Source organism: Engystomops pustulosus, chromosome 4, assembly GCF_040894005.1.
Source record: "Engystomops pustulosus chromosome 4, aEngPut4.maternal, whole genome shotgun sequence".
Taxonomy (NCBI): Eukaryota; Metazoa; Chordata; class Amphibia; order Anura; family Leptodactylidae; genus Engystomops; species Engystomops pustulosus.
The window spans coordinates 60,650,198-60,672,995 of record NC_092414.1 but is presented as its reverse complement, the minus strand read 5'-3'; the positions used below and the strand labels follow the sequence as shown (position 1 = coordinate 60,672,995).

The following is a 22,798-nucleotide window of genomic DNA, read 5'->3' as shown; positions in this document are numbered from 1 at the left end:
TGAGGATTAGCAAGAAGGAAGTTCTCCCCTTAAGACCCTCCAGGAGGTCCCTACACAGAGGGCACCATACCACCTTCCCCTGAGCTGGATTGGTACCAGTATCTCTTTCAATGTAAATCCAGTTGTTCTCCTTCTTCCCTATTCCCTTTCAGTCTTACGCCTTTATCTTTAACAGGAAGGAAAGTTGGGTATAAGGATTGTTATATGTGTGTGTTTGTATGTATAGTTGTAGGGTGGTTCTGAGTGTAAGGTAGGTAGTGAGTTTTAGATCTAATGAGTAGGCTATAATACCTTAAGTGTGTTAATAAAGATTTTTGATATTAACACTAAGTGTGATAAATTAATACATTGGCCCACATTTATTAAATATAGTACAGTCTGTACTATGTGCAATTTGTGCATGGAGTGTGCTGAGTGCGTCAGATTAATCAAAAGTGATGAACAGTATTAATTAATCTGGCGCCCCCTGCACTGCTCGGGAAGTGTGTGCCAACCATTTTTTGTTGCACCTTCTGGTAAAACATTTGTATCGTAGCTGGACTAAGCCCGCCGTGTGACAAATTTCTGCACATGAAGGGGTGTTCTGGTGCAGAGTTGGACCATGAGCCCCATTTAATACCTCTACTCGACAGAATTGTGTTGCATGCTCCTTCTTAAACATTTGAACACTTCTTAAATAAATGTGCAAGCAGTTTGCACGTTTTTTTCTAGTCTAAAGTCCAAAAGGAAACAGGCGCAAACACAAAAAATGTGTTACATAACATCCAGTTGGGACAAGTCCTCTACACCAGGGGTACAGAACCTATGGCTCAGGAGCCAGACAGATCTTTAATAAATAGTGATGGCTGCTGTGTGTGTCTTTGACTGATCACTGGACACAAGCAGCAATGCTACATCCTCTGTGCAACTCAGGCGCCATCGCCACCATCGTCTGAGCCTGGGTCAAAGAGAAGAGCATTGGAGCAATGAGGAGCTGGCTACAGGGAGCGCAGGTAGGTGAATATTATTATTTTTTTGCTGTGACTACCTATCTTTTGGGAACCATGTGCTGTGGCTGCTATATACTGGGGGGTATGTGCTGTGGCTACCTTTATACTGAGGGGCATGTGCTGAGTCTACCTATATACTGGGGGGCATGTGCTTGGGCTACCTATCTACTGGGAGGCATGTGCTGGGGCTACCTATCTACTGGGAGGCATGTTCTGTGGCTACCTATCTACTGGGAGGCGTGTGCTGTGGCTACCTATCTACTGGGGAGCATGTGCTTTGGCTATCTATCTACTAAGGGGCATGTGCTGTGGCTACCTATCTACTAAGAGGCATGAGATGTGGCTACCTATCTACTGGAAGGCATGTGGTGTGGCTACCTATCTACTGGGGCTATGTGCTTTGGCTACCTAACTACTGGGGGTATGTTCTGTGGCTACCTATCTACAGAGGGTATGTGCTGGGGCTACCTATCTACTGGGGGTATGTGCTGTGACTACCTATCTACTGGGGGTATGTGCTGTGGCTACCTATCTACTGGGGGTATGTGCTGTGGCTACCTATCTACTGGGGCTATGTGCTTTGGCTACCTAACTACTGGGCGTATGTGCTGTGGCTACCTATCTACAGGCTGTATGTTCTGTGGCTACCTATCTACTGGGGGTATGTGCTGTGGCTACCTATCTACAGAGGGTATGTGCTGTGGCTACCTATCTACTGGGGTATGTGCTGTGGCTACGTATCTACTGGGATATGTGCTGTGGCTACCTATCTACTGTTGGTATATGCTGGGGCTACCTATCTACTGGGGGTATGTGCTGTGGCTACCTATCTACTGGGGGTATGTGCTGTGGCTACCTATCTACTGGGATATGTGCTGTAGCTACCTATCTACTGGGGTATGTGCTGTGGCTACGTATCTACTGGGATATGTGCTGTGGCTACCTATCTTCTGTTGGTATATGCTGGGGCTACCTATCTACTGGGGGTATGTGCTGAGGCTACCTATCTGCTGAGGGTATGTGCTTTGGCTACCTATCTACAGAGGGTACGTGCTGTGGCTACCTATCTACTGGGGGTATATGCTGGGGCTACCTATCTACTAGTGGTATGTGCTCGGGCTACCTATCTACTGAGGGTCATGTGCTGGGGCTACCTATCTACTGAGGGTATGTGCTGTGGCTACCTGTCTACTTGGGGTATGTGCTGGGGCTACCTATCTAATGGGGGTATGTGCTAGGGCTTCTTATCTGCTGGGGCTACCTATCTGCTGGAACTACCTATATACTGGGAGGCATGATCACATTGTAGGGCTCTTACGGAATAATATTTTAAAATATGTGGCGTTCATGGCTCTCTCAGCCAAAAAGGTTCCTGACCCCTGCTCTACACCTAAACCAATTCACCCATGTTATACGCAAATACAAGGTAGGAAACATCAGTTTACTAAATGATGACAGAGGGATCATCAAGCACACGTTTCAAAGCAAATAATGATATTCAATAATTCTCTTTACTCAATCTCTGCCAAGCAGGGTACGGAGTAGGAGGAACCACAACTCTGCAGAGTATATATGATTCTTTAAACAGTAGTGATATTTAGAAATTTGGTTGGGTATTCATTCTAGAAAACCACTAACCAATATTCTCAGCCATGAAGATCACAGCAGCTTTTCTGTTCTTTGGCATCTGCCTCGGTAAGACCATTTTTTAAATATTAGACACATAGAATAAGAACCTTACCTAGAAAGCATTGGTATATATGTATATATAATTTACTGGTCCTTTAGGCTTATTGTTAGGAAAGAAGAAAAAAAATCATTTTGATGACTATGTTTATCATCTTCCTTCCTGACATTAGTTACTGTTGGTGAGGATTTTTAACCACTTCCATACAGCACTCCATGCCATGACTTCTGTGCATTTATATCCACAGCCTTAGCAAATGGATTCCTTGTTCCACAAAAAAAGAAGAAAATGTCGGTATGTGACAATTAAAAACAATAATCATACATTATTTCTGCTTGTTACAGCATCTAGTGGACTTGTATGAGCTATGTATCCCACATTATGTTTTTCAGGAGTCTGAAGCATATTCCCTTGGTTGTATGATGTCTTTGGTCATGAAGAGATGGAATGATTGGCAGGTAAAATAACAATGAAAAATGATATGATTATTAGAATGCTTAGCATTATTTAGCAGTAAGTGCTGGTGATTAAAAGATCACATGAAGTACATGAAGGGATACTATTTGCCAGCAGACAGACACTATACTGAGGACTCCTGAATCTCTTTTAAACATTACAACAAGATAACCAAGAGTCAAGCGTAGACTCAAAATTCAATAGGAAACAGAGAGAATCCAGCATCTGTAAAACTTCATGATTTATTGGTATTAACCAACCAAAAGGATTTTAATTTTGTGTTGTCATGGGAACAATGAATTACAATAAAGCCTCATCACAGATAACTTTGATAACTCTGAAAATTACCAACATCCAGAGGTCCAGGGGTGTCTACCATCAAAATCAAACATTATAAACCAGGGACACTTACTCATGCATCCAGACAATGTGATTCTGGTAATCTTCTTATATTTGATTGCCTCCTCCATCTCAAATAAACTTTTAAAATTATGCTTATGAGTCTGAAGAGCTCTTGGGTGCTGAAACTTGCTCTGCTGCAGGGTGATTACATCAGGCAGAGGAGGGTGAGACACTGTAACAACATGTGATGCTGTAGCATGGAGGAGCTCTGATACCATCCCCAGGAGCCATTCAGGCACATAAGCATAGTTATAAAAATTGATTTTAAAAGGCAGGAGATCATGTATAACAAATAGAAGAAAGTTAACTAATATGTATAAGGGTTAGGGTCTTAAATAACGTCTGAACATCTTGTTAACAATATAGTATAATCCAATAGAAAGTGGATGTCCAAGGAAGGATCTGAATTCATATATTGGGGCAAATTTACTTACCCGGTCCATTCGCGTTCCAGCGGCGGCTTCTCCGCTCTGGATTCGGGTCCGGCCGGGATTTAATAAGGTAGTTCTTCCGCCGTCCACCAGGTGGCGCTGCTGCGCTGAAAGTAAACTCATCGCGCCGGAATGCACCGAGCTGGACCAGGTGAAGGTAAGCGGTCCTTATGCGACACATTTTCGGTTTTTAAATGCGGCGGTTTTTCCGAATACGTCGGGTTTTCGTTCGGCCACGCCCCCCGATTTCCGTCGCGCGCATGCCAGCGCCGATGCGCCACAATCCGATCGCGTGCGCCAAAATCCCGGGGCAATTTAAGTACAAGCGGCGCAAAACGGAAATATTCGGGTAACACGTCGGGAAAACGCGAATCGGGCCCTTAATAAATGACCCCCATTATCTTTATTTAATCCATCAAAAAAGCAAGAATAAAACAATTTAAAAAGCACAATTTAGTGCTGTAAACAAACTAATGTCCCCAGTGCAGCAGAATGTACAATATAAAGTTGCAAACAGGCAAGTTCACAGATATATAAGGCGATGTAAACTACCAGTAAGTACATAAATTTGAAATCACAGCCACAAGTGTGGTATAAATATAATTAGTGTATCAATATTAAAGAAGCCATCAATTTACCTGTATGATGATAGAATCAAAGCTGGGTACTGGGGGCAATAAGCCCCATACGTTTCGCCTGTGTGTCCAGGCTGCCTCAGGGTTAATGGCATGCTACAGGGGTTAGGAGTAAATAGTGTGTTTACAGCACTAAATTTTGCTTTTTAAATGCTTTTATTCCTGCTTTTTTGATGGATTAAATAAAGATAATATATGAATTCAGATCCTTCCTTGGACATCCGCTTTCTATTTGAATTATAAAATATAAGAAAGTGACCACAGTCATGGTGCCTGTATCTGTGTCCCTGGTTTATTATGCTTGACTTTTATGGTAGATTTCCTTTAATTTGGGGACTGCCTGTATATGTGTATACACTCACCGGCCACTTTATTAGGTACACCATGCTAGTAACGGGTTGGACCCCCTTTTGCCTTCAGAACTGCCTCAATTCTTTGTGGCATAGATTCAACAAGGTGCTGGAAGCATTCCTCAGAGATTTTGGTCCATATTGACATGAGGGCATCACACAGTTGCCGCAGATTTGTCGGCTGCACATCCATGATGCGAATCTCCCGTTCTACCACATCCCAAAGATGCTCTATTGGATTGAGATCTGGTGACTGTGGAGGCCATTTGAGTACAGTGAACTCATTGTCATGTTCAAGAAACCAGTCTGAGATGATTCCAGCTTTATGACATGGCGCATTATCCTGCTGAAAGTAGCCATCAGATGTTGGGTACATTGTGGTCATAAAGGGATGGACATGGTCAGCAACAATACTCAGGTAAGCTGTGGCGTTGCAACGAAGCTCAATTGGTACCAAGGGGCCCAAAGAGTGCCAAGAAAATATTCCCCACACCATGACACCACCACCACCAGCCTGAACCGCTGATACAAGGCAGGATGGATCCATGCTTTCATGTTGTTGACGCCAAATTCTGACCCTACCATCTGAATGTCGCAGCAGAAATCGAGACTCATCAGACCAGGCAACGTTTTTCCAATCTTCTACTGTCCAATTTCGATGAGCTTGTGCAAATTGTAGCCTCAGTTTCCTGTTCTTAGCTGAAAGAAGTGGCACCCGGCGTGGTCTTCTGCTGCTGTAGCCCATCTGCCTCAAAGTTCAACGTACTGTGCATTCAGAGATGCTCTTCTGCCTACCTTGGTTGTAACGGGTGGCGATTTGAGTCACTGTTGCCTTTCTATCAGCTCGAACCAGTCTGCCCATTCTCCTCTGACCTCTGGCATCAACAAGGCATTTCCGCCCACAGAACTGCCGCTTACTGGTTGTTTTTTCTTTTTCTGACCATTCTCTGTAAACCCTAGAGATGGTTGTGCGTGAAAATCCCAGTAGATCAGCAGTTTCTGAAATACTCAGACCAGCCCGTCTGGCACCAACAACCATGCCACGTTCAAAGGCACTCAAATCACCTTTCTTCCCCATACTGATGCTCGGTTTTAACTGCAGGAGATTGTCTTGACCATGTCTACATGCCTAAATGCACTGAGTTGCTGCCATGTGATTGGCTGATTAGAAATTAAGTGTTAAGGAGCAGTTGGACAGGTGTACCTAATAAAGTGGCCGGTGAGTGTATATACTGTATATATATATATATATATATATATATATATATATATATATATCGGAAAAAGCAGCACTATATCCAAATATAATAAACTAGCTGTAGTTCCCGGTGTTGCCCAGAATAGTAAATAACTGCTCTTAGCTATAACAAAATAGAATGGATTAACAAAAAATATTTTATTTTTATCCATCTCTCTCTGGCTGTTTCTGTCTCCGTCTCCGTCAGTGACTGTCTCTGTCTCTCACTGTCTCCGTCTGTCTATTGATTGTCTCTGATTGTCTCTGTCATCTCTGCCTCTGCCTGTCTCTGTCTCCGGCTGTCTTTCACTGTCTCTGACCGTTTCTGTCTCTGAGTGTTTCTGACTGTGTCTGTCTCTAACTGTGTCTGTCTCTGACTGTTTCTGTCTCTGACTGTCTCTGTTTCTGTGTCTGTCTCTGTCTGTCTTTCACTGTCTTTCATTGTCTGTCTTTGTTTGTCTCTGATTCAGGTTTTCTCTGACTGTTTCTGACTGTCTTTGACTGTCTCTGATTGTCTTTGTTTCTGACAGTCTCTGACCTGTCTCTGAGTTTCTCTGACTGTCTATATATATACATATGGAAAAAAAACATATGTCTCTGTCATCTCTGCCTCTGACTGTCTCTGTCTCCGACTGTCTCTGAGTGTCTCTGACTGTGTCTGTCTCTGACTTTCTGTCAATGACTATCTATGTTTCTCTATCTGTCTCTGCATGTCTCTCACTATCTTTGTCTATCTCTGACTCTGGTTTTCTCTGACTGTTTATGACTGTCTTTGTCTCTGATTGTCTCTGTTTCTGACAGCCTTTGACCATTTCTGTCTCTGACTGTATATTTATATACATATGGGAAAAACAGCAATATATCCAAAATATAATAAATTAACTGTAGCTCCAGGCATTGTCCAGGATAGTAAATAAATACTCTTAGCTATGACAAAATAGAATGGGTTAACAAAAAGTTTATTTGTATCTTTCTCTCTCATTGACTGTCACTGACCTTTTCTGTCTTTGACTGTCTCTGTCCATGTCTATATGTCTCTCACTGTCTCTGGCTCTGACTGTCTTTGTCACTGACCATCTCTGTGTCAGACTGTCCTTGTCAGTAACTGTCTGTGACGTCTATTTCTGACCGTTTCTGTCTCTGACTGTCTCTGCTGTCTTTGTCTCTGACTGTCTCTTCCTCCTACTGTCTCTGTCTCCTACTGTCTCTGCCTCTGACTGTTTCTCTCTCTGAAAGTCTCTGACTGTGTCTGTCTGTCTCTCACTCTTTCTGTCTCTGACTGTTTCTGTTTCTGACTGTCTCTAACAGTTTCTGTCTCTGAGTGTCTCTGATTGTTTGTCTCTGTCTCCAACTGTCTCTGTTTCTATCTCAAACTGTCTGTCTCTAGATGCCCAAGGCAACCAATCAGAGCTCAAATTTCATTTTCCTACCACTGTTTATAATATTACAGCTAATCTCTGATTGGTTTCCATAGGCAATGGGAACAGCTTTACCTATTTCTGTATCCCTATCCATATTAGCTCACAAATAAGCTGCCTTATACTCATTGCCTATAGTAACCAATAAAAGCTCATATTAATGACCTGTGGCAAAAGAGCAACCAATCACAGCTCAGCTTATAACTGCCACAGACAATGGATCCTGTATATAGTGGTTAATAAGTGTATTTTAGAAAGTGTGGGCTTCTTTTAGTGGACATACATAAACATACACCCACACACACTCAGCTTTATTTATAAGATATATCTTTGTATCTATATCCATATATTTATATAGTAAATATATATCTATATGTGTCTATGTATTTCCACTAAAGGAATCTGCACCATCGCACCATCACAATCAAAAAATTTTGCAGAGTCACTCTTTGTGACTCAGGGAACATCATAGACTAGATTTTGAGTCTAAATTTTCACCCTGTGCTTTCTCTTTCCAAAATACACTTATTAACTACTGTATACAGGAGCCATTGTCTGCTGCCTGCTGTGGCAGTTAGAAGCTGAGACGTGATTGGTTGCTATTTTGCCAAAGGTCATTAATATGAGTTCTGAGTTTTGATTGGTTACTATAGGCAATGAGTATAAGACATCTTTTGTATGAGGTGATATGGATAGAGATACAGACAGAGAGAGAGAGATAGACAGAAAGACATTCAGAGACAGAGACATAGAGAGAGCCCTCTCCATAGTCGGTAAGTGTTTGTTGCGTTTTGCAATAGGTGCTAGGATGTCAACCCGTCCAACGCCACCGGCAAAGCTGCTGGCTGCTTCAAAAAGGTGTCAGCTCATGGGCGCTGCCATCTTGGTAAAGATCATTGCTCCCCGTGATGTCATCGGGAAGCAGCGATCTGGTCACATGACAGGCTGTATTGTTTTAACCATTTCATTACAATGAGCAATTTGCACATTGTAATGAATGATGAGCAAAATTCTCATATAATATTGAAGTATAGCAGTATATGGTTGGATCAAACAGACAACCAGGTAAAAAACCCTAGGGAGTCTGAAAAACAGTAAAAAATAAAATAAAAAAAGTTAAAAAATGAATAAATAAATAAATAAACTGTACAAATTAAAATCACTCCCCTTTCTCTAGAATTGATATAAATATAAATAAACAGTAAAAATCATAAACACATGAGGTATCGCTGCGTACCAAAATATTCAATATATTAAAAGGCTGTACAGGACAGGACTTAAATGGCAGCATTGAAAACGTCATCAAAAGTTGCTAAAATGACACCACCCACTGCTCCATACACTGAAGTATAAAAAACTTATTACCGTCAGAAAATGGCAAAATGAAGATTTTTTTTGCGCAGGAGGTTTAAAATTTTGTAATGGTATGAAAACATTATGAAACTATTCAAATTTTGTATCTCCGTGATCGTACCGACCCAAAGAATAAAGTAGACGTGTCATTTGGGGCACATAGTGAAAGCCGTAAAATCCAAGCCCACAAGAAAACGATGCGTTTTTTTTCATCAATTTCACTGCATTTGGAATTTTTTTCCCGCTTCCCAGTACACGGCATGGAATATTAAATACCGTCACTATGAAGTGCAATTTATTACGCAGAACAAAAGCCATCACGGAGGTCTTTACATGGAAAAATAAAAAAGTTATAGATCTTTGAAGGTAGGGAGTGAAAAATGGAAAAGCAAAATCAAAAAGGGCCAAGTCGTTAAGGGGTTAAAAATCTCCTTGTATCTGGCTTATCTAATTTTAACACTCTTAAAAGGCCATCAACTTTAAAATGGCGAAGACTAGTTGCTGCATTCCTATACATTTTTTTTATTTCTCGGTGTGACTGCACACAGAACTGCAGCTCATCAACATGAAATTTGGTTTTATACGATGATAAAATATGAAGGAAAATTCCAGAGATTGATTTAGAATCTCTGTGTCCTTGGCTCCTTATTGTAATTTGTCCTCCATCTCTTATCTAGAAATGCCACGAATGTTCAAACATTGAAAGATCCTGCATGGAGAAAGCCATTGTGGAAGATTCTTGCTTTATTATGGTAAGATACTGGGGGGGATTTAACAATGGGGCTTATTTACTAAGAGTCCGCAGATGCACTTTCGTTAGACTGTTCGCCGTTTTCGGCATTTGCACAGCTTTTAAAGGTATTTAACAGGGGTTTGCACTGGGATTGTGTCGCACACGATTGTTTTTTGACGCAGCTGCGTCGGCTTTCATGCAACGGAAATTAGGGGACGTGCCGGTGAACTCTGATGGACCTGAGCGGGGAAGCGACACATGCAGGATATCGGGTGCACGATCTTAGTGAATTGGGGCAGAGTTCATTATCGTCGGACAATGCCCTTTAGGTGAATTCAGTCGGACAGGTAAGTAAATGGGGGTCATTTACTAAAGGCCCGATTCGCGTTTCCCCGACGTGTTACCCGAATATTTCCGATTTGCGCCGATTTCCCCTGAATTGCCCTGGGATTTTGGTGCACGCGATCGGATTGTGGCGCATCGGCGCTGGCATGCACGCGACGGAAATCGGGGGGCGTGGCCGAACGAAAACCCGTGGGTTCCTACTTTAGACCTACTTTTAGTTGGTCTAAACTGTGCGACAGAATTTTGGGCGCACGGACGGTTTCCCACAAGACACACCCCTTTCTCACAGAGGCCACACCCCCTTATTTGGACAAGTCGGAAAAGTGGCAAAAAATGGCTAAAAACCTTGGCAACTGTGGTGAAAGGCATTTTAGACAGTGTTTTTGGTGCAAAAGCACCAGAATTGTGGTGCAAGTGCATTTATACATTCTCCCCACTGTGTTTTTTTATGTACAAAATAATTAATACAAATTATTCACAAAATCTTATTTTGCTTTGTGATCTATTGTTGTATTGCTATTATTGCATTCTATCCATTACATCCCCTTTGTCTCTTATTATATTTCTGATTTCTTTTATGCTATGGATAATAAAATAAAATAAAATAATCTAAAAATCTTTCTCCTTATATATATACGGTATAAGGCTGAAGTCAAGTGATCGTATGGGAGAGGTGTGTACGGCCATAAACCGTATGCCATGCAACTCTATGGAGAGGGGAGGGATCACCTAAAGCAATGGTGATGAAAACAGCTATGTTCAGTTTACATTCAGGGGTGTAATACAGTGCTTTACGAAACAATGATAAAACATGATTTCATTATTCCAGAAATTGATGGCAAATGACATGGGAAGAACACCACAACAGTTACTGGCCAAATTGGTAAGGAAACAGTATTTCATTATTGTTTGATAATTGATATATTAAATTATTTGACATTAAAAAAATCTGTAAAATAAAATAAAACAACAATTATAAATATATAACTATTAAAAACTTTTGTAACATGACTGCCTACCTACTGCCGGACCAGGGGCAGATTACGCCAACCATGGGCCCTGGGCTGAAAGAGGAATGCATGTTTTGGGGAGTGAAGGATGCATCACTTCTACCTGCTTTTAATCTGAGGTATCAGGACCTTTGGAGGACCTTCAAAGATTCCAAATGGCTCTTTTGTACATGTGCATTGAGAGCAGGAACAGATGTATGAGGATTTCATGGGTGAAGGTCCTATTGAGTATAAAATTTGGTGAGTGGTTTGAATGTCCTAGGTCCCTAGAAGGCTTGGTCCCTGAACTACCACCAAAACTGCCTTTATTATAATCCACTAATGTTCTGGAATCTGCTTACTAGGTGGATTCCCCATGCCATTGTAATTCCTAAATTTATTTTTAGATTTCCTGGTATATTGTCAGTGTTAGGCTACATGCACACGATGTATGCCCGCCGTACCGTAGTACAGGCTTTCTACGGGCTATGGAACTGTATGGTGCCGCACGTGTGCGGCACCGTAACGCTCCCATATGGCGCCGTAAGGCCATTGCGATGTATGGGGGACGTATATACATCGGCCGTATATACGTCCCCCATATGTTTGTGTGAATGTAGCCTTAATAAAACTTTATTTTACTAGTATGCAGATTAAACCCATCAGCAGCAAGAAAATGACAGATAACATCATAAAATATATTTCAACTTTATTGAATTCAAATTATAATATCAAATATATAAAAATTGACAAACAGATAGAGGAGTAACATACAGACAAAAAGTTGATTACATAGGCCCGGGTGTAACCACAGTAAAGCTACATGTAAACATATCCTGCAAAGGACAAAGTGCTAGGTAGAAAGGACCTGGATCGGTCTCGGGGCATGTTAGACTCAATTAAAACATCACTTCTAAGTCGAAATAGACTAGCCAATTGCCACTATGCCCGACATTAAATACCTACAGACAGAGCTAACAGGAAAGTATAAATCAGGTATGTACAAACGACGGACCAAAAAAAACAAAGCACCTCTTGAGGTTGTCAAGAAAACTACTCAATTTGAAAAAAAAACCTTGCATGAAATGGTTATGGTGAATGCATTTGAAACGTTTTGTGCTGTAACATAACCAAAATGTTGCACTTAATAAGGGAAACACACTTTAGTGGATCATAGAATGGTTGGACACTTTCCAAAATAAATTTACATTCAGTCGAACATTGTGCAGCAGCCATCTGAAAAGTGGCACACCACCCCTAAAAATACACATAATAATAATCTGTTTTCATATAGCGCCATCAAATTCCGTAGCGCTTTACAAATCATAGGGGATATATACACATACAGTATAATATTACATTACAGAGTATAGACAGTCATAAGGAACAATAGGAGTGAGGGCCCTGCTCACAGGAGCTTGCAGTCAATGAGGATGAGGGGGTGACACAAGAGCTTACAGTCAATGAGTAAGAGGGGTTGACACAGTAGGTATATGAGCTTGTATAATGGTCCATTCTTTATAAGCGAACAGTATAACATAATTTAATAAATAAAAATTCTGCTGCTTGAACCAACCACCAAGCCACATCAGTGCAAAACTTTACCAAAAAAACACTTTCCAATCCTGGTGCTCATCTATGCATTTATTCCATTATTGCCAGTGAATAAAAGTTTTATTTATTAAGATACTTGATAACGTACTGAAATAAATCTATAACTTTTTCAGGATTTCAAAATACAAATTGACATTGTCATCATTGCAATTGTGGTAAGTGGAAGTCATTTCCAAAGGGGTTTCTGACTAGGATCCAGGGGCATAACTACAGTGGTAGCAGCCATAGCAGCTGCTATTGGGCCCACCGTGTCAGGGGGCCCGATCATCCGACCTGACACACTAAACAGTGGAGGATCTGAACCATCATATACATATTATGCTGCACATAATGCACAGCATAATATGTATATAACATGTATGTGATGCATATATGCTGTATCTGTGATGTGTTTATGCTGTATGTGTATTGTGTGTTTATATACTGTATGTGTGCATATATGCTGTATGTTTGTATATGGCATGTTATGTGTGTGTATATGCTCGGTATGTGTGCGCATGAGTGTATAAGTGTGTGATTGTAGCTCACAAGTGTGAGTATTACAAATATGTATATTTTTTAAGTGGGAAGGGGGGCCCCATTCAGGAACCATGCATCTCCTAGTAACGCCCCTGCTAGGATCTATTAGGATATGGTCACTAGGTCCTCTAAATGATCATATGAATGAGTGGCATAAGGATCGAGTGCAAATGCATGATAGAGTGTGCAGGATGCTGCTCTACATTTACACAAGCGACAGTGAGGTATTTGTTTTTGTGAAACTTATGGGAGCCATTTATTACTGGCTTTAAACCAGAAAACTGTTAGAATTTTTTTCCCCCTTGCCGGGCCTGCGGCGCCTTATTTATGAAGTGTCAGTGCAACAATATTGATGCTTTGCCAACACTCATGACTAGTTTTTTTTTGGGTGCAAAATTATGGCGTGGCTTCCAATACTTTTTTGACTTGTTTTTTGCCACAATTATTGGCACACGATTAGACTTGATGTGCAGTTTGCCTGTGTAGTGGTCGGAGTGAGCCAAATTAAGTATTTCTGGCACCCGTTCTTCATGAATCTGGTGCTCCCTGCGCTGCTCTGACAGAGTGCACTAACATTTTTTTGGTGCACCTTTAACATAGGGCTTGCAACACACTTCTGTCCGACTTTACGTGATAAATCTGCCGCACAGTCCGACTAAGCACCAGAACGGGCATTTCAGTGCAGAAATTTGTGCTGCATTAAGAATAGTGCAGACGCGCCACAAAACAGTCTTGTGTCATACGTAAGTGGCACGGAGACTTCTTAAATACCTCTGCAAGCAGTTTGCACTGAAAAAATGTGCAAAGTCACCGGAAAACTGGCACAAGCACCTTGATAAATGTGAGCCTGTGTCTTGTATTAATTTTTGCTGCTAAAGACACATTGGGGCTCATTCACTAAGGGTCGCACTGCACACTTTTGTCTGCGCATCTCTTTTGGGGCGAAGATGGCTTGCACAGGTATTTAATAAGTTTGTGCACTGGGATTGTGGCACACGCAACCCTTTCTGCGCTGGCTTCCATGCGACTGGTTGGACGGTTCGACTGATTCAGACTGAGTGCTGTACTTAACTTTTAAATTGTGTCGCAAGCCGTATGTTTAAAATGCACCACAAAAAAGATGGTGAACTCTGTCGGACCTGAGCGGGGAAGTGACATATTCATGATTTCTGGCATACAATCTTAGTGAATCAGCCCACGCAGCATTATAGACGGACAATGCACTTTCAGTGAACTCCAACAGATATGTAAGTAAATGTTCCCCCAATAGGTCTTATTTTAAGGGGATGTCTTAATTTTTATTTATAAAAAAAAAAAATCAACACTGTACAACAATCTCCGTCAGCTCCATAGAGATGACTGGAGCAGAACGGCCGTCTGCTCCATTCATCTCGGGGAGCGAACAGGGGGTTACCTTCCTCCCATCGGACCCGTCGTTCTCTGAGACCACACTGATCAGCAAGTTAGGCTCTATGCTGTGGATGGGGCCTAACTTGTTTGGTTGAAAACCACCTTTAATTGAGCAATTCTTGTTTAGGTAGCTGCTAGTAGCACAACAGTGATTCTATCCCATTAATTCTTCACTCATGTAACAACCTCTTGCAGTAAGTAAATTAACTACTAATTCTAATTTTTGGCGTGGAGGCAGGAGCTGTAGCATTGACTGTCACTAGGTCTAATTTTAAGGAGAGACCTTATATTTTTAGGTGTGAAAATAATTCCACAAAGTTTTATTTTTGGGGGGTGTCTTATTTTAAGGAAAACAGGGAAAAACCCAACAGGTACAAATGCCTGAAATATCACCCTCTAAGATAAATGAAACAAGTCTAAAACCCAGAAAATGCAAAAGCTAAAGATAAATGACCCCAATAAATGTGAATGCAATGGTGGTGTATGTTAGTGATTGCAACATTAGAGTGAACGGATATGCTTTGGAGAAAACTGTAAAATTGAAAGGAGGCTTTAGTACATTCTACTTCTGCCTTTAGATGAGATTTCGATGGTGACCCTGCTGGTCACATATACAGTATGTTCAATGGTGAGATGTCTCACATTCCTGGTAAACCCCCACTGGATGTGTAGGTGAATTTTATCTTGCTTAAAAATGCAGGTTGCAAACCCCACTATAATATAATACCCATGAGTTTTCTATACATATCATTGAGCTTTTAGTCTTATATATTACGTGCTAGGTTGGGACAGTGTGTCACTCCAAGGCAGTAAACGGTAAAAAAAACATTCCTTGGTTATGCCTATTTCATTAGGAATCATGCGGAAGGGAGGTCTGCCAAAAGTCATAAAAAAATTAATGGTGCAAACTTTGATATATAGCTTTTTGATGTATATTGTACATTTATACCATTGGCTTTTGTCTTTTTTTCTACATGTATGTTTGGATGCCAATAAAACTTTAAAAAAAACCTGACAATCATATTTTTTTCATTGGGTGTGCCCAAGCTCAGTATTTCACACTGCCATGGATTCATGATTGAAAAAATATTGTGTTTATTTTTTAGCATGATGACACTGAAAAGCTGACTAGGAGTTTGCAAAATCATGGATTGATCAATCACTTTGTGCAAACTGTTTGTGGTATGATGGTAAGAAATGTATTGCTAATACACAACAGTATGAGGATTGCATTGCATGCAAGTCATGGCTGATAATATTTCTTTTCTTTTTTTTTATAGAATTCACCACTTAAAGACTCCAATGTGGACCTGGGAGGTATTTTCACAGCAATGAATGGCGTTTTGGTGAGATATTACATATAGGTTATTTGGCGGTTAATCGTTTGCAAATGAAAACAAATAATAGATACTTCTAATTTTATAATCCAATTTTAGCTTGTAACTTTAACCCTTTGTACAATTCTTTTGGGAAATCATCTGGTTCTCACACAATACTATACATAAAGTTCATTGCTGATTTCGTGGACACAGCCACTTCATTATTTATAAATGAATGTAAATGAATTATTCAGCTGCATAGAAAACACATTGTTATATATCTTATCTGTTGTCGGTTCTTACCTTCCTGCTAAACTATTGAGTTTACTGCTCAGGTCTTTGTTCTGTGAGGAGTAGTAGAGTGAAAGAACAAAATATCTTTCTCATCAGAGCTGCACTCACATCTTTACCATTTATCACTGCAAAAGGCTGCTGGAATATTATTGTAAAAGTGATAGATGTGTAATAAAGCTTCATGTAATCTGAGGCTACATTCACACACACACATGCCCACCGTACCATAGCACAGCGGCACACGGGAGAGGAGGAAGAGGTGAGCGCTGCTCTTCCCTGCCCCTCTCCATAGAGATACATGGTGCACGGTGCAATAATACGGCAAAAGATGTCCTGGGCTCAGTGCGCCCATTGCTGGCCAATGGGGGGCGTATATTCGATGTCCCCCAAAGGCTATGTGACTGTAGACTTACTCTCAAGATCTTTAAGAACTGTGGCGTCTCTTTGGCACACTCCTTCTCATTGGAAGGCTTCTTCGAGTGCAGTAGCTCCTGCCGACAGTATAGGATACAGGATACGTGCGTATTGTGCTAGCTGCTGACACTGAAGGTGCTACTGCTAAAGCGCAGAGCTTGAAGAAGCCAGCAGCAAGAAGTAGTTTCAAGGACACGAAGGTGGGCTACAGCTCCATGACCCACCATCTGCAGCCATTTTATGGACAGGAATATTTGGCTGATGAGGTAAAAGACAGGATGCCTCACTTTACATATCAAGAAAGTGGTGCAGAACAATTAATAGATGTTTATTGGGAAATAACCTAATATCCTGCCCCCACATACACATACATTACAAAAAAATAAGATAAAGTGGCCAACCCCTTTAAGTCTTCTGTTTTGTTCTAGAAATAATCTATAACTTATTTATCTATTTCCTGCTAACCTACCAACTATAAATTTGGTTACTAAAACAGAATGAGATTATAGAAAGTTCATATGCATTGCAGTACTTTACATATAAAGTAGTAGGACTTTCTTTTATAAAATCTTTAATATACATTCATTTGCATACCATTAAAAGAAAGTATAGGAGATCAGAAGAATGTGTATAAGGTGGATGAAGTGCCAGTAGTCCTCTCACCATTAAAAGGCTGGGATGGCAATCCTATAAATAGGGGACAAGAGTCATTTCTTTAAGATACTGGAAGGACAAAATCCTGGAAGAACAGAATAATTGCTTAATTGTAGTACACAGTTACAGTAACTGTAGCAAATGATAAGTAGTTCTCATATGAGTGAAGATAAAATAATATGGCAAACTTACAAACATATTTTTCAGAATCCTATAATGGAATTTCTCTTATCACTCATGACACAACTATTAATATCTAACATTTTACATGAAGAGTCATTCTTTGTCTTATTTTCTTCTTATAGGATGGTGGAATTACTGCAGCACTTGGTCTTGTTAGTGGTGTCGTTGGTGGTCTGACCGGTATTGTGGGAGGTCTTGCTGGTGCAGCTGGTGGAGTGGTTGGTGGTGTTACTCATGCAGTTGGTGGTTTGGTTGGTGGTCTTACTGGTGGTCTTACTGGTGGCCTTCTTGGAGGAAAGGGCATCCTTGGTTAATCACAGGTAATCTCTATTATCAAATGTTTTAAAACAACTAAACTAAATAGAGTCATGAAAAAACAATTATGAAATGTATTTTGTTTTATTCTCTCCAAGTACGTTACACATGGATTTTGTACTTACCATTCAAGATTTTTGAAATTTAGATCATTGCAATATAATTTGCCTTTTGCATTACATTTTTAAATGCATGACACTATAGTTTATACTGCATATTCACTGGCTTATTTTGTACCATAATTTTGCGCTAGAAGTGTTACTTTGCTACATCTGAAGTCCTGATCTTTACAGAAAACACACACTTTCACAACACCCTATCCCTTAACTAATGAGGCATAAAAGTGTTGTAATGTTCGCCACCTAGTCCTGTTTGTATTTTTGGTGAAATTTAAGACAGACCTGAAGCGTTTTGGAAATTGGCCGCCAAAGAACTAATAACCGCAGCAATAGAGGACAACTGGAGTCTGTAAAACATGCAGAAATGTACAAAAATGTATGGGCAATTCCTTGCCAAAAAGTATCCAATGAACAATGGTGTAAAGTTGTAGAAGTTAGCCTTCAAATGCCAAATATACCACCGTATCTGATGCTGGATGATAAACCTAAGGCTGAATTCACACGACCGATGGGGGGACGTATATACGGCTGCAAGCATTGTTAACCCCTTAGCCGTAGCTCTACGGCGCAGAGGTAAAAGGGATGTATGAAGAGGGCTCACGGGCTGAGTCCTCTTCATACAGAGGTGGGGGTTTTTGCATTTTGCACAAACCCCCCCCCCCCCGCCAATAACCGCGGTCGGTGCTTGCACCGATCGCGGCTATTAACCCTCTAAACGCCGCCGGCAAAGTCGCCGGCGGCGTTTAAAAGACGGTGGCGCGCGGGCGCCGCCATCTTTTTTTCAATCGCCACGCCCCCGAATGTCATCCCCCGCCCCCGCGTCATCCCCCGCCCCCGCGATCGCACCAAATCAAAGAATAAAGTAGGCGTGTTATTTGGAGCAAAGAGTGAAAGTCGTAAAAACTGAGCCCACAAGAAAGTGACGCACGTGCGGTTTTTTTTCAATTTTTCCACATTTGGAATTTTTTTTCAGCTTCGCAGTACACGGCATGTTAAAATAAATAACAGTACGGGAAAGTAAAATTTGTTTCGCACAAAATAAGCCCTCACACAGGTCTGTACACGTAAAAATGAAAAAGTTATGGATTTTTGAAGTTGGAGAGCGAGAAATTAGCCGAAAAACCCTCCGTCCTTAAGGGGTTAAATATGCCACATTATTGTTTTTGTAAATTAGTAAAATACTATAATTTCTTGTAAGAATTTACCATGAATCAGTGAAAATAAAAGGAGTTAAAAAAAGGAAAAAATGTTGAAATTGTTGTGAATTGATGTCTGGTAGGAAGGGCAGGGTTAGCCACCCAGACTCATGATGACCAGTTCATTGTTATTATAAGAGAAGTGTAGATCACAACCATGGGTGTATCTAGCATGGGTGTATCTGAAGAGAGCACAGAGGGAGAGAATTCATTAATGTGTCTTCCGCTCCAACAGTACTTTTAGACCTGCTTTTAGCTGGCGCAGGGACTATTTCCTGTCCACACACAACCACTTTCATAAGTGGCTAACTGAGTATCTCTTTTCGGTAGGAAGAGACCAGTTCTATAAACAATATATAGGGGGGCATTGATCAGAGTTTTTTAGACTGTTTTTGACGATTTTTGCACAATTTTTTGGCGCAGTTAGTAAATTTGTCTCTAATTTGTGACTTTTTTGGGTGCAAGCAAAATTCCGGCACTTAGTGGTTTTCAGTTTCTCCACCTTATCTGACATAGGGAGTGGCTGTTATACAAATTTTTGCACGACATCTATCACTGTTTTGCACATAAATAGTTGAAAAAATGTTGCAAAATTACACCTACTCTGAGCATTTGCACTTGAAAAAAACTTTTCTTTTCATTACTGAAAACGAAGGTCTTCACTTCCCAAATGAAAAAATAACACCATGCAACATGGAAAATACTTCAGCGCAGTTTTAAAATGTAAAATTTCTCAAGTAACGACTTCATTTTCTATAGGATCATCTCTGTGAGTGATTATTTTCTTATCGTACAGATTGAAAATATTATCAGACTCCATTTCTTGTACATTATAATAAAAAAGACTCATTTGAGCAAGAATTAAAAAAAAAATGTTTTAACATATCTGTAGCTGCATTTACAGCACAATGTAGTCCAGACATTGTACATGCTGATACTTTTTTTGTGAAAAAATGAAGGTTCTGTCCCCCTTTCTTACTGGTCACAAATGAGATCTAATAATTTAAGACAAATTTGGTGCAAATGAATCGGACATGAAACAATTCCAAAACGCATTTACTAAGGCAAAATTAGATTATTCATAGATCGCAAGCCAAAAAGAACATACCAGGCGCAAAAATAGGCGAACCTGAGACCCACTATGATTAATGTCCCCCATAGTGTATTCAAATCAATTAAACTCTTTGCCTACAAGATTTTGATATCAAATTATCTAAGACTTTTCCAAGCAGCTGTACCTGGGTATTCTTGCCTAGAAGGGAACACTGGCCCTTTATTACTTAAAGAAGACAGGATGATTTGGGTCGCTAAACCACCCTCATGGCGTTATGAATCAGTGGTTTAGTGTCCCAAATCACCCTTAGGCAATTCTGTCTGTGCCTGCTATTAAGAAAAAAAAATCCTCTTTATTTTCCTTGAGATGGGTCCAATGTGGCACATTGAAACGAATTCTGCTGAACTCTCTAATGCAATGAAAATGGAACAGTACACTCATGGCGCTTGCACAGTTAAGCTGGGGGGTAGTACGTGAGCTTCATTGTGCAGGCACAAGATCACTAGAAAGGGGTAAGATTTTTTGTTTTAATAGTGGCACATAGGGACTTACTATAGGGCAGTGGTGGCTAACCTATGGCACTGGTGCCAGAGGTGGCACTCAGAGCCCTTTCTGTGGGCACTCAGGCCATCACCAGAGATGACTCCAGGTATCTTCCTGCAGTCCCAGACAGCCCAGGACTTGCTGTGCACAGAGGTATTTTAAAGTGACAGAGCTACCTGGGAATACTGGAGGAGTGGGAATTTGTGGACAGATCTGGGTTATCATTGTAGCTCTAGAGGAAAGCTACAATAATCATCCAAATTTCTTCTATTTTCTGCTTCATTGGTGTCCTCAGGGTGCTGGTATCAATGAAAGCCTTGACAGAGAAGGGCGTTTAAATCACTAAGTAAATTTCTGTGTTGGCACTTTGCGATAAATAAGTGGGTCTTGGTTGTAATTTGGGCACTCTGTCTCTAAAAGGTTCGCCATCACTGCTATAGGGTGATTTGGAACACCATATGGACCTGTGATTTGTTTAGTGTCCCAAATGACCCTCTTGGAGAAAATATCAGCATATATCAAATTGATTTTGGAATTTCTACCTCCTTTTACATGTCTAGATTTGCTTTCAAGCATTCATCTACAAATTAAAGATAACTCGAACTATAGAATTGTATTTGTATAAGTGGATGTATAATAACTTTTTCTATATTCTCCATTATTTTACAGTTGCTTCCACCTAAGAAGACAGGAAGAGGTTTCACTCAGAATCATTCGTATAATATTTGGTCATTTTCAAAATCTCATATTCTGTCAGTCGTACATGTCCCTCAATCCCATCCTATTTCATCTATGTGTTATAAATAAATATATAGCATTACCTACGTAAATTTGTGTATTTTTTTATTTCCTGGAAAGACTGGAAATCTGTGAATGAAGATATTCAAGATAGTAGATAGATTCAATTCTTTTACCTTTATTTTGCTCACATTGGGGGAGATTTATTAGAAGTGTCTGAGGTAAAACTGTTCTAGTTGCTCATGGAAACCAATCAGAGCTCAGCTTTTCTGTGGGAAAATGAAAGCTGAGCTTTGATTGGTTACCAAGGCACTATAACAGTTCTGCTCTCAGACACTTCTTCCCTGTTATCTTTATGAATTATTATATCACTGCTATTGCAACTTTCAAAAGAATAAAAACATGATATGGTCCATATTGTTCTTGAAGAATTTATCCATGGAAGAATTGAATAGTTCTCAAAATGGTGATACAGAAATGACACTCACAAGGCAGTGACACTTTTTGGTAGGGTTGAAAAATACAAATAATAGAAAAATTTAAAACAGTATGTGAAGAATATTCCATAAGCAGGGGTGTGAAATGAGGCGGGGAAGCAGGTTTGGTTGCAACAAGGCACAAGAGGCTTAGGGGGGCCATAAGGTGTCACTTTCCCATATGAGAAGACTAGGAATATAAACCGTACATTATAGTCAGGGGCCTGGCACACACTTTGCCCTAGAGCTCATCAGCTTCTACTTATGACACTGTCCATATCATAAACCTCACTGGTTTAGATAACATATACACAACTACATCTTCAAGAGCAAAAGAAGAGTACAAGGACAGGTGCATAGCTAGTTCAGCACAATGGGCCTTATTACAAAAATGTATAAGACCAAAACTGTTCTAGTTGCATGGAAACCAGTGAGAGTTCAGCTTTCATTTTATTTGGCTACAGCTGAGATCTGATTGGTTGGCATGATCAACTAGAACGGTTTTGCTTTCAGACACTTTTGACAAATCTCCACTAATACGTCTTGCAGTGAGTGATATTGCCAATGTGAGAAACTAAATCACCAATGGGCCCCAGAAGTAAGCGGCTTGGGTGATCCAATACCCATCACATACCTTATCAAGCCACTAAGTTATTATATAATTAAGCCATTAGACATTCCATATTATGCACCTCTCTCTCTCTCTATAAGGTAAATCCTCCAAGATGGATGTTGGAGAAAGTTGTTGCAAATTTCAGACTCATAACTGCTGTAGGAATAAGTATAAAAGCTAGGAACTTATTTCTTGCTGACTTTCAGACATTTAAGAGATAAAATAGGAGCACATGGATTAGGGAGGTAAGTGAGTAAATAAAACTTTGGACCTTCCTTTAACATGGGGTACAGTAGATCCAGATCAAAAGTG

At 40.4% G+C, this 22,798-nt stretch overlaps 1 protein-coding gene across 1 annotated transcript; it reads left to right on the top strand.

Annotated features, from left to right (window-relative positions):
* The first annotated feature begins 2,542 nt into the window (after positions 1 to 2,542).
* Positions 2,543 to 21,489, top strand: LOC140128971 (uncharacterized). Its single transcript, XM_072150644.1, has 10 exons — positions 2,543 to 2,684; positions 2,924 to 2,970; positions 3,069 to 3,134; positions 9,636 to 9,710; positions 10,866 to 10,919; positions 12,753 to 12,794; positions 15,675 to 15,758; positions 15,849 to 15,914; positions 17,555 to 17,752; positions 21,329 to 21,489. The coding sequence occupies exons 1-9, from the start codon at positions 2,642 to 2,644 to the stop codon at positions 17,744 to 17,746; spliced, it is 669 nt and encodes a 222-aa protein (XP_072006745.1). The 5' UTR covers positions 2,543 to 2,641; the 3' UTR covers positions 17,747 to 17,752; positions 21,329 to 21,489.
* The last annotated feature ends 1,309 nt before the right edge of the window (positions 21,490 to 22,798 follow it).